The 12,505-nt window shown below is 44.2% G+C and overlaps 1 protein-coding gene across 1 annotated transcript in view; it reads left to right on the forward strand.

Annotated features, from left to right (window-relative positions):
* EXOC4 (exocyst complex component 4) overlaps positions 1 to 3,606 on the forward strand; it is a 1,030,122-nt gene extending 1,026,516 nt beyond the window's left edge. Inside the window, exon 16 of the mRNA XM_012650605.1 lies at positions 2,511 to 3,606. Coding sequence (XP_012506059.1) covers positions 2,511 to 2,748 — 238 coding nt within the window. The 3' untranslated portion in view covers positions 2,749 to 3,606. The remainder of the gene's footprint in view (positions 1 to 2,510) is intronic.
* Positions 3,607 to 12,505: the final 8,899 nt, after the last annotated feature.

A 12,505-nucleotide genomic window follows, 5' to 3' on the forward strand; every position in this document is an offset into this window, starting at 1 on the left:
CTTAGGCAATTCCCTAGATAGACAGCTCTCTCCCTTACCTGTACATCTGTGGGAAACAGAATTAGATGATACAGGACCTCATTTCTCAGAACAGGGGCCAGTACCAGAAAGCCAGGGTGTGCCAGGGGTTGTGCAAAGATGTAGGATAAATATGGCTCATCTTACAGCATTGAATTTTTCTTAGAAATAGTAGTTTTAAATTACAACAGATAGATTGAGAGGACGCAGAGTTCACATGGATTTTATGCTAAATATGAGACTTCAAAAAATTTCCTGATTGTGGCTGATGTAGGGGTCTCAGACCCCTGGAAGTTAGACTTCATTTTCCTCATCTGTTGGAAGTATTTCTACCAGAAGTACTTCTGTCTACATTCAAAGATTCCTAAATATGAAATCGCTACAGAAACTACTACAGAAAATTAGCCCCAAGAGGACTATGTACACAAGGATGCTGAACAATTTACTCCCAGGAGACACTCAAACTTGGTAATCTAAAAAGATGACTTTCCACTCCTGCCACCATTTAGGGAATATTCACAAAAGAGTATTATTTCTCCTATTTTGTTTAAAGAATGTTAATTAGAAAAGGAAGTTTAACAGCAAGAAAAGGAACTAAACATGTGAATAAACACCAGAACTCTTCCTGACTTCATTCCTATTGTAGCAGCAGTTAATTAAATATTCCTGAAATTATGACTCTTCTAGAATGTTTTCCTTACAAGGACAGCTTTGTTTTGCCACAGTTTTTCAAGATGTTCCTGATAAGGAAGAAACAAATCCAAGGCCTGCAGTCCAATAATATAGTATTCCTGAGCCAGCGATTCTGCTAGATCTGTAAGACCCCTCACCCCCAAGAGTTGCCTTGAGCCTGGGGCCTGGTTCTGTCCGCTCAGCCTCTGCAAAGCAAACTTTCATGTTAGGAAGAGAGAAGGAGGCAACCAAGATCAGTTATGATACTTCTGTCCTTTTGCTAACGAGCTGTGGTAGCATTGCTGGCTCAGAGCCTTTGCTAAACTTGACCTCCTGGGTAATTTGGAGTGGCCATGCAAGTCATAGCCTCAGAGCCCAGTAGAATCTTTGAGGGATAGCAGTGGCATAATGTTGGTTTTAAGAATGGTGAGTGGCAATCTCCTCCACTTCCCGACTCCCACCTCTGTCTTCTCTCTGTCTAGAAGACTCACTCCAGTGCACAGTTCTACTACAGGGACCACTCTTCTCCTTACCATCCAGGCCCGCGATGGCTCTCAAGTCTCCTTTTTGCTAGAATTGTAACCAGTCCCCTCTCAGACCATTCTACATTCTGCTGTCACCTTATTATTCTAGAAACCTGGCTTTGAATGGTGCCTCTGCTCTCAACAGATCCTTGTAGGTTGAGGGAAGGAAGTTCTCTATTGGCTTAACTAGGCCTAAAGGCATAGCCTGATGTCCAAATGCTCTACCTTCTGGCTTCAACTGCCTTTTCCCATGATTCTCCGCTATTCCTCTGTACTCCCCAGTCTCACCGGGTCACTTCCCTGTCTTTGCTCATGCGCTTCTCTCTGTCTAGAATTTCCTCCCTGGAAGCCCTGCCTGACAAGACGCTATCCCGTAGGAAGTCTCACACCCTCCCCTCAGTATGGCGAGACAGTTCCTTCTGCTATAAAGTCACAGCACTTATACCTCACTCATGGCACATGGAACATTCTAGTGATTTGTCTGTGAAGAAACAGTATTAGACTTGGAGTCAGAAACCTGGGTTCACATCTTGGCAAAGTCACTCACTGTGTGACACGGGCAAGTCCTCTAACTTCTCCATGCTTCAGTTTCACTTTTCTGGAAAAAGATGGGGGAAGGATTTAGCTCCCTAGGGGGAGTGAGGGTTAAGTGGCACAGTGCACGGAAACGAACTTGTCAACAGCACTGGAATCCTTATGTCTCTGCTTTTTATGACCCTCCCTCCTTGTCTCTGAGCCACTTGAAGAAAGGGCTATGTCTTGCATAAGTTAATCTATATGAAGCATCACCATTCTTAATGCATTGTACGTTAATTCTTCCAGTAACCCTAGGAGATAGGTACTATTATTATCCTACTCCGTAAAGGAGAAATTCATCTACAATATTTCACAGAGCCTCCAATGAATAAATGAATGAGTAAGGGATTGAATGAGACAAAACCTGCTGGCCATGCCTGTCAGGTGATTACTTCTCTCCTAGTTTCTGCACGACTGCTTCTCTTTCCTTGGATCTTCCAAGGTAGATGCAAAAGTAGGAGAAAAATACAGAATGAGCTGAAAGGTATGAGGTCTCCCTGGGTCTTCACTTAGACATCTTATGATGAGAGCTCCAGTGAGCTCCTATAGGACGGAGGTCATGTCTGCTTTGTTCTTCATTCTGTTTCTAGGGTCTTAGAACATTGGTGAGCAATATTTATAAGTAAAGAAATTCATGTATAGACAGCATATTTGTGCCCCACTAAAATGATGTTGCTGACAGTGGAGCCAGTGAGCAGTGTTACTATCTTGCTTCCTCAGGCAGTACTACGAGATGCTGTACAACACGGCTGACGAGCTCTTGAACCTGGTGGTGGACCAGGGAGTGAAGTACACGGAGCTGGAGTACATCCACGCCCTGACCCTGCTGCACCGCAGTCAGCCCGGGACGGGAGACCAGACCACCCAGAACATGCGGCTGCAGCGGCTCAAGGAGATCATCTGCGAGCAGGCTGCCATCAAGCAAGCCACCAAGGACAAGAAAATAACCACCGTTTAATTGGGTGCGCTGTGGGGTGGGTGGGGGTCCTTTTTCCTTGATCATACATTCTTCTTTGGTATGTTACTTTTTGCAGTCTGAGCTGACTTAGTTTTCTCTGCACCAGTGCTTGAGTGGAGAGGTGTAAGCCTTTTCTCTTTAGTTTTGGCTTTTCATATAAACTCGGAAGGAAGTCTGCTGTATGGAATGTTTTGATTGAACAATTATTAATACTTTAATCCTGTCAAGTCTAAAGGGACTAAGGTGGGATAGGGAGGAACATGGCATCAAATCATTGGACTCTGAAAAATGAATGAATTACTAACTAATATTTTATTTGTTGCCCAACATCATATATAAAATTCCAGCCTTAGGATGTGGACTGCTACCTAAGTTTTAAGTCCCTTCCTAAAACCACTGGGTAGGGTTCTATTACATAAACAGTAGGATTTTTAATGTCTTGACCTTGTCAGTTTTCAATTCAATGAAATAAGTGTATGTGCATTGCTTTCTGTCTCTATTACCAAAAATCAAATAAATGGTTTCTCACCTGGCTGTTGTTTTCCATAAATTTCCCTAACCAAACCAGGACCTCCTCAAGGTTAGGGGGGAAAAAATCATTTTATCCCAATCCCTGGGAGAGTTTTGTGTGCTATAGGTTGCATATACATTATGGGTTGATTTACTGCTTTTTTTTCTGTTGTATCCAAACCAAGACCCATAAAATTCATGACAAAAATGGAAGAATGAAAGGTGAGTCGACCCTCTGCTTGATCGCCCCCTCTAATTTCCAAGCAAAATAATGGTTAGAGAACTTTTCATCTCACCTGAGACAGACATTGTCTGGGGGTGAATGATTCTTATATGCTCACTTATTCTCCTTATGAGCTCCCTAGTTTTTTCTCACCTTAGAAAGTAACCCAGGTTTACTCAGCTGAGTGCAAGGAAGATTGGGCAGTGTGACATTCCTCCTCCTCTGGGCGGCCACCAGCCGGGACTGTCTATGACTTGCTCCCCCATGGTGTTCCTGACACACCAGACCTCACCACTGTCCCCAAATCCTCTTACTGCCCATGGTTCATATGTCACAGAAGGCAGCACTGACTAAGACAAAGCTCGAAAATACACAAGAAGATGAGCAGGAAGGACTTTCACATGGGGATGCCTCAAGCCCCAGTGGTCAGGAATTTTATACCTGTTTGTATGACTTTGATCTTGGTGGGAAAAACAGAAAATTAAAAAAAAGTTTTGAGAAGCTTAAATGTCACATGTTACTTTCTTATATTCTTTCCCCAAGGGCCTAGTATGTGCCAGATGCTGCTATGCACAGGGGCAGATTTATAGACGAAGAGGTCACCCTCATTGACTACGAGTGTGGGAACGGATGGACACTCAGGGCTAGGTCGGAAATCGGGCAGGCAGCTGGAGGATGGCCTTCCTGGGGCTTCTGGTGGGCAGGAATATTGTAAATCTGCGTGGCTTCAGGGGCCTGACTGACTGGGAAGAAGTTGAATCTTTGTAGGAAACACCACAGAAAAAATATACTTTCCCTAAACAAGATCATGGGCAGTAGTCTACCCCAGAAGTGGGGTGGAAGGAGGAAGATAAGGGGAGATTAGACTTGGCCACTTTTGTTGAAAGCCTCCTCTTAGGTGCCATGACCCCCCCAGTATAGATCCTGTGACTTTTTTCCCTTCCTGTCCTCTCCAGGTGGAGAACCCTGAGTGGGGACAGTGATGCCAGAGAGCCAGGGTGGCACTGGGGAGTGTGCAGGCTGGTTCTGCTGGTTGTGGAAAGGGATGCAGGTTTGGATTGAGTAGAATGTCAAGAACACTGAGAACCAGCAGAAAAATGGCAGATGAGCTGCTTCAGGGGCAGCATTAGGAAAGTGGAATCCCTGCTTTGCTTACAATAATGACAGGATTGAAGAATGTCAATTCTACACAGAAAAGGGCTCTAGGGTCCTATATTGAAGACACTCAAGGCACAAATTTATTTTAAGATTGGTACATCGGTCTTTATCCTCCAACAGGGCAAGAATAGCCAACGACACATGCAGTGAATGATCAAATAGGTGCATATGGCAATGGCATGGCCACCTCAAAACCTTCATTTGGGACACAGTGAAGATTTCCATGTTATCATCCTACTTAGGGGATATTTTGTGAGATCCTTTTTGTGTCCTATCTGCAGCCATAACTAGAAAGTGCTAAAGAGCGTCAGGGTCTGCCCAGGATAGGGCCCAGCCTGCACACACACCAATACACATCACCACAAGAGTCAGTGTTCTAGCATGAAGACCCCTCCCTAAATGGGCTGCTGCAGCTAAAAAGGCCCAGAAGATAGCCCTCACCAGACGGGCACCGAAAACAAAGCCAACCATTGTCTCATTCTTACACAGAGGGGCAATGGGATGCACATGGGTGGGTTATTGTGTGCAGCACCAGTCACAGCACCTTGGAGAAGGCTCACAAGACTAGGAGGGATCCTGAGATGGAAAATAAACATGACCATGAAGGAGGAGGGCTCTGGCGTGATACTGTCCAACCCGGTCACCAGACAGCTCCACAGGCAACGGCTGCTCCCAGAGAGCTCTTGCTTCTCTCGTCACTGTCATCTGCTCTGTGGTACTTAACACGTTTTCCTGTTTTGTCCTCACAACACCCCATGTCACAACATTACTTTCCTTTCTTCCATACCCAAGGTATAGGAGAACCTGAAGCTTCAGAAACTTCTAGAAGAGTCTCTCCCAACTTAGCTACCCTTAGAATAAATTCCTTGAAAAGAGGTACTCATTTGACAATAGGATCCAACTCTTGATATACACTGGCAGATTATGTCCTTGGAACTGCTAGTAGTGGTTTCTTCTACGGTTTGCTACTTTTAGCTACCTTGTTATTGCCTGTCGGGATATCTTTTGTAAACAAAACTACTCTTTGGGTAATATTGTGCCCTTTACCCCATAAGCACTCGTTTCTACCTGTTCTATCAATACAGTTTCTTTCGGGGACTTTCATCCCAGTACGATGTTTTTATTTCTACCTCATAATGGAGTTTTTAAATCTTACCACCCAACTAGAGCTTTTGCCCCCTCACTGCTGATTACATCCCTGATGATTAGACAAGGATTCCTTGTGCTTCCTTTATAAGAGGACAAGCCCTGTTTCCAGGCTCCGACAGTCCAAATCGGCTCAAATTTGGTGGCAGGACCAGGCCTGAGCTCCTGCAGCCCATACTCTTGAGACAGGCAGTCACACAAAGTGTGGTGGGACCTTCCCCATGGAATTCCCACCCTCTGTGGGGTGACCTCATTGACAGAAGCCCGATCCCTCTCCAGGACTTAGTTCTTGCCTGAATGTTTACTGAGCCTGACAGCCATTATTTATGTTCCAAATAGCTTAGAAAGAAAAACTCCAATACAGACAAGTTGAATTGGCAACCAAACCCTGATGATTCTTACTGTCGAGTCATATCCATGAATTTCTTAGCACTAACGCGTTCATTCAGTCAAAAAGATAGACTTGCCTAGTACCGCTCAGGAGACACGGGAGTCATGAAACGGCAAGCAAAAGAGCCAGTCCCTCATGATGTGGGGCTTATACTTCCACTGGCTTCTTGCACCTTCCTCTCTGATCTTTCCTTGCCCAGAGTCTATATTTCTCCCTCAATGCTCCAAGACTGCCCTTTCATTTAGGAAGATATCTCTCATTGAGAACTGAAATCTTCAGCTTGAACTTCTCCTGTATTTTTTTTTTCTGTTTTAAAAAAAGTTTCAATAGATTTAGAGGGTACAAATTTGTTACATGGATGACCCTTTAGCATTCCTTGGTGGAACTAATGGCTTCCACCTCACAGGCTCTGTAAATGGACCAAAGCCACTGCATTCAGGATTCTTGCTCTGATCGCAGCTGTGGCTACCTCCCCAATCACAGCACAGACTTTTACAGTAAAGAACAAAGGAGACCAGAGTCCATCACAGAGCTCAGCAGCCTAAGCTAGATTCACTCGATTCGGAGCAAATGTGACCAGAAGACCAGCAAGGTGACTGTCCTTCTAGTAGGATGTGAAAACAAGTGTCCTGGTCAACAAAATTTTCCTTGAAAAGCAAAGTGGATGCTGAAATACACACCTGAGAGCAGTTGTGTTAATGTGGCAGAAATGTAAAACAAATTGGGCATAATTTGGAGGGAGGGTAACAAGGTATCAAGAACAAGAAAACATAACGAATCACTAGGCTTGGCAAGGTCTCAGCTCTGTCCTAATTAGGCGCAGTTGTTATAAGAAGTACATAATTAATAAGCGTGTGACCAGATGTAAGATACAGTGGAGTATTTTTCCTAAAATGGAACGTGTAATGAACCATACACAGCTGGAAGTAGTTGTCCTAATTCGGTTGAGGCAGAAGGCCTGCCTGGAATTTTGAAGAGGTGTAGCAAGATGCACACCACAGATTTACACCTGAAAACAACTAATCCTATTCTGACTGGGCTGAGGGGCTAATGAGATAGAGCTAATTATCAAGAGTGTAATGAGATGCAAAAGCCACTGGAACTGAGCTGGAAATTTCTTTAAAAGTGAACCAAGATGCAAACACCAGGAAAGAATTTCTGCTAATGGAGCTAGGTGTGAGCGTGATGAAAAGTACATGATTTGAGGGGTTATTTTATCATGCTGGGGCCAAAGACATGTCTGTAATTAAAAATATTGCCAGGACACACACACCTGGAGCAGGAATCCCTGAGAACCCAAGAATACAATGACCTATAAAAGCCACATGCACTTTAAAAATGCATATACTGCCTATATGTGTACACACACCTGGAAAAAACATTAAGGTTAGGTACTTTCAGGTGAGTGGAGTTCCCAAGCTACTTGATCCCATTTAGAAAGGTGACCTCAGATTCCTGCTAACTTTGCAAAAAATACTCTAGCAGGAACCTGACTCCAAACAGAAAAACCGGCAATCCTCCTCTTCCCAAACTTATTGAATTACCTACCGGGCCAAGTTGTCTTTCCCAAGAATTTATTTACTGTGAGAGACCAGGAAACCATTAGCAGCTATTTTTTGTGATTGTTTTTATTTTACAATTGCTATTATTGTAGACACCATTTATTGCACACTTAATGCGTGTCAGATGCTGGGCTAAGTGCTCTACCACGTTATTTCATTTAATCCTCACAATAATCCTAAGAGATAGATACTGTTACCCCCACTTTACATAGGAAACTAAGGCTCAGATCAAGGACTTTGCCCCAGATCCAGTAAGTGATCCAGCTCTGCCCAACACCAAGTTCATAGTTGAAACACCTCTTTCCTCCATTTTAAGTCAAAGCCCCTGGTTTAGTGAGGCAAAGACAGGGGCCCTCACATACTATATTTAGGTGCCAAGTGATGCTCTCTGGTAGTTTGACTCTTTCATCTGCTCTGTCCTCTGTGGCCCCAGCAGGAGCCCTTTCTGGACTGAATTTGGGGCTGCTGTTCCCCACTCTCCTCAGCCCGCCCATGGCCTGAGCCCACCCATGTGGCCAGTGCATCTACAGAAATGGTGGAAACACAAGCCTTTGGCCCAGCGCTGAGCCCAGCCAATTGGAGGCTGAAGATGACCCTACCTGGGCCAAAGACTGGCGAGGATGGCAGGCTGGGGGCTACATTCTCAGGTTCTCGAATCCATGTATCTTGCCTTAAATGTCACTAGCTTTTATCGGGAAGGAAAATTAGCTATTCCTTCTATCTATCTTACAGTTCATTGACTGAGAACCCTGTAACAAAAGACAGATTGAAAGGAAAGCATACAAGGTTATTTAATGTAAATTTCATATGAAGAAATGAAGACCCAAAGAAACCGTTAAACCTGAACGTTTTTGTAGTAGGTTTGATGAAGAATGGAGAGTCAGGGAAAAATGATAGGACAAAGAGCATGAGTTAACTGGGGGAGACTTAGTAAGGCCTGTTCGTTCATATCTAGACATAAAAAGGGCACCTCTCTCAAGAAACCTATGACCTGCTTCAGGGGAGGGTCAGAAAAGGCTTCCTAGGTTTTATGACCTGGTTTTTTTTTGGGAGGGGGTTCTCGGAAGGACCTTCCTGAACATGCTGTTTCTCAAATGGTTTCAGCTTAAAATATTCAATATGCCAAGGTGCCAGATTTTGGTGTAGCATGTCCCCAACCCCATCACCTTTTACAAGTGGTTTGATGTTGTATTAGGTTGGTGTAAAAGTAATTGCGGTTTCGGCATTGTTGAAATTTGCCGTTTGATATTGGAATATTCTTAAATAAATGTAGTTATGTTACACATCATTTTAATGCACGTTTCTTGCTTTGTGTTTTTTTGCTAATGACTTATTACTTGCTATTTTTTGTATTTATTTTAGACTATGGAAATGATGTTAGACAAAAAGCAAATTCAAGCGATTTTCTTATTCGAGTTCGAAATGGGTTGTAAAGCATCGGAGATAACTCACAACATCAACAACGCATCTGGCCCAGGAACTACTAATGAACATACAGTGCAGCGGTGGTTCAAGAAGTTTTACAAAGGAGACGAGAGCCTTAAAGATGAGGAGAACCAGCCGTCGGCGACAACAACCAATTAAGAGCAATCATCGAAGCTGATCCTTTCACAACTACATGAAGTTGCCCAAGAACTCAAGGTCGACCATTCTACAGTTGTTTGGGATTTGAAGCAAATTGAAAAGGTGAAAAAGCTCAATAAGTGGGTGCCTCATGAACTGACCGAAAATCAAACACGTCGTTGAAGTGTCTTCTCTTCTTGTACGCAACAAGAGCAAACCATTTCTCGATTGGATTTTCAACGTGCGATGAAAGGTGGATTTTCTGCGATGACCAGCTCAGTGGTTGGATTGAGAAGCAGCTCCAAAGCACTTCCCCCAAAGCCAAACTTGCACCCAAAAAAGGTCATGGTCACTGGTGGTCTGCTGCCAGTCTGATCCACTACAGCTTTCTAAATCCTAGTGAAACCATTACATCTGAGAAGTATGCTCAGCAAATTGACGAGATGCACTGAAAGCTTCAACGCCTGCAGCCGGCATTGGTCAACAGAAAGGGCCCAATTCTCCTCCACGACAATGCCCAACCGCACGTCGCACAACCAACACTTCAAAAGTTGAATGAATTGGGCTATGAATTTTTGCCTCATCTGCCATATTCACTTGACCTCTCGCCAACCGACTGCTTGAAGCATCTCAACAACTTTTTGCAGGGAAAACGCTTCCACAACCAGCAGGATGCAGAAAATGCTTTCCAAGAGTTCGTGGAATCACAAAGCATGAATTTTTATGCTACAGGAATAAACAAACTTATTTCTCATTGGCAAAAATGTGTTGATTGCAATGGCTCCTATTTTGATTAATAAAGATGTATTCGAGCCTAGTGATAACAATTTAAAATTCACCACCCAAAACAGCAATTATTTTTGCACCAACCTAAATACAAGTTATTAAACACTCTAAGCCTCGGTTTCCTCATTTGTAAAATGGGATAATGATACTAATAGCACCTATCCAACAGAAATGGTTCTCTGCCTAGCACGTAGTAAATGTCACATGTACATAATAATGTTATCTTACCCATTTCTTTGAGGAAATTTTGGCCTAACATCAAGAAGTGGCATAAGGGTGCAGCCCCCTGGACCGGGCTGGTTGTTAGAAAGGCCTCAGCTATAGCAGGTGGGACCCAAGACAGCTGCCTGCTGTGTTTGGATGCCTGAAGCCCCCACTGAATCAGATGTCCTGGTGTTATAACACTGCCTCAAGCCTCCTCCCCAACTCAGGACAGCTGCCCCCAGGTGTCTGGTTCCTTCAGCTACTTCCATTTCAGCTGTGAGGGTTTTGCATCTCATTGACTGGCAATGTATTATGTGCATCTCATTAACTCTGAAGGCTTCAGTACCCTTTAGGGACCAGGCTTTCACAGAATTAATGGCCTCTGGTTGGGGTTTGAGTTCGCTGTTCCTCTTTCCACCTATGCAGAGGAATGTCAGATCATGGATTTCTAGTAAGTTCACAAATTGCTCTATGAAATTGAGGTGAGAAAAGTGTCACATTCTTTTAACTTTTCTAAATCAAATCTAGCTCTGAGCTCCCACTTACCATTCTCAGCAGAAGTCCAATGTCAGTAATTCTTCGTGGTTTCCTCATGGGGCAGTGGGAGTGGAGGGTGGAGGGGGAGGCTTCTCCTCCCTCGGGTTATATCAACATCCACCCCACAGCTAAAGCCGGTCAGGAAAACAGGGGTGAAGACAATGTACCATCAATGTGTCCTGAGCACTTTGTCCCCTGTTCCTGTGACAGAGCAAGGGCTCTAGACACTCCACATGCAGAGATCCTCTCCAGTGTCCCCAGACTTTGTCCCAGGGACCTCCAGGCCTCCATGTTCAGCCTCCGCAAATGTCCCTACAGTCACTGGGAGCCAGATGAGGCGGAGCTTCCACAGATACTTGAGCCCCTGTCTCTTTTCTCAGCTTTGGGGAACCCAACACTCCAGGTTGACAGTTCTTCTCTTCTTTCCTCCTAAAAAGCCAGTCTCTTTTCCTTTCTGCCTCTGGGAGATCAAAGCTCCCTTCCCTTGGCCTAGATTCACCTAGACCTTTCAAAATAACAGCCTGCTGGAGGGGGTTTTCTAAGTGAAGATAAGTTTTCCCCCTCCACATCCCTCCCATCCTTTTTCTGCCCTGAAACAGGAAGTTTGTTAACCAGACCCCTGGGGATAAAGGGAGCCTGGGCTCAAGAGTAGTCTCTAGGTCATGTTTCTATTAATGTGGCAGGAAGAGAGGATGTTTATTTTATCCTAATTTGGGGTGGGGGGTGACAGTTAATTTCTCAATAGCTCACCCTATTGTGGATCCTGAGTGCTGGATGAAGCGTTAGAGAGCTTTTGTCTCAAATATCTGACTTTTTAGGAGAGCAAAGGCAGAAAGACCAAGAGAAGAGAGTGGGGACACCTAGTTAACGTCTGAGCCAGAATGAGTACCCAAATCTCTTGCAGCATCCCTCCCAGGGACCCAGCAGGTGAGTGACCCTGTTAGCCTGCCAAGTACAAGGGTAGAAGGCAAGACCCTGCCTTAAAGGACATGAGCATCTCATGGGAAGAACAGGGAAACACACGTGATTCCACTATGGAATATTGTAAGGCAGTACACCACTGAAAGCTCGTCGTGTGATTCAGGCTAAATGCTTGAGGAATTTGGAAAAAGGAAGAATGACTGTAGACTACTGTTAAGCCAGATATAATTTAACAGGAGGTGGAATTGGACCACTATCTTGAAGAAAATGTGAAACTAGGTAATTGATGGGGGGTCAGAGATGAAGTGATGCATTTTGGCAACTTCCACAGTTTAAAAAAAGCAAGCAAAGAAAATGAAGGAAAAGAAAGCTCAAGATCATGAGGAAGGTCAGCAGAGCAGAGTCACAAAACCTAGTCAGGAGGGAAAACCAGTCTAGCAGGAGGCCCGGTACATCAGATGTTCTTGCCTTACTGGGAGACAGAAGATACACGGAATCTTTGCACTCCCTGGAATTACATGTATACAGCATGGATGCTTTGGGGTGATAGTGTATGAGTACATTATATAAAATAGGGTCTGAAGTTTTTATCAGATTCTCAATATTTCCTGCTGTGCACCTTCCAGGAATATAGGATTGCATTCCCGGGCTCCTATGTGTTTGGGTGGTACCATGTGATTAGGTGGCTAATGAGTTGTGAGTAGAAGGGTGTCACTTCCTAACCAAAGCATCTAATTACCTGTGTGGAACCCCGCA

This window comes from Propithecus coquereli, unplaced genomic scaffold (assembly GCF_000956105.1).
Source record: "Propithecus coquereli isolate 6110/MARCELLA unplaced genomic scaffold, Pcoq_1.0 Scaffold335, whole genome shotgun sequence".
Taxonomy (NCBI): Eukaryota; Metazoa; Chordata; class Mammalia; order Primates; family Indriidae; genus Propithecus; species Propithecus coquereli.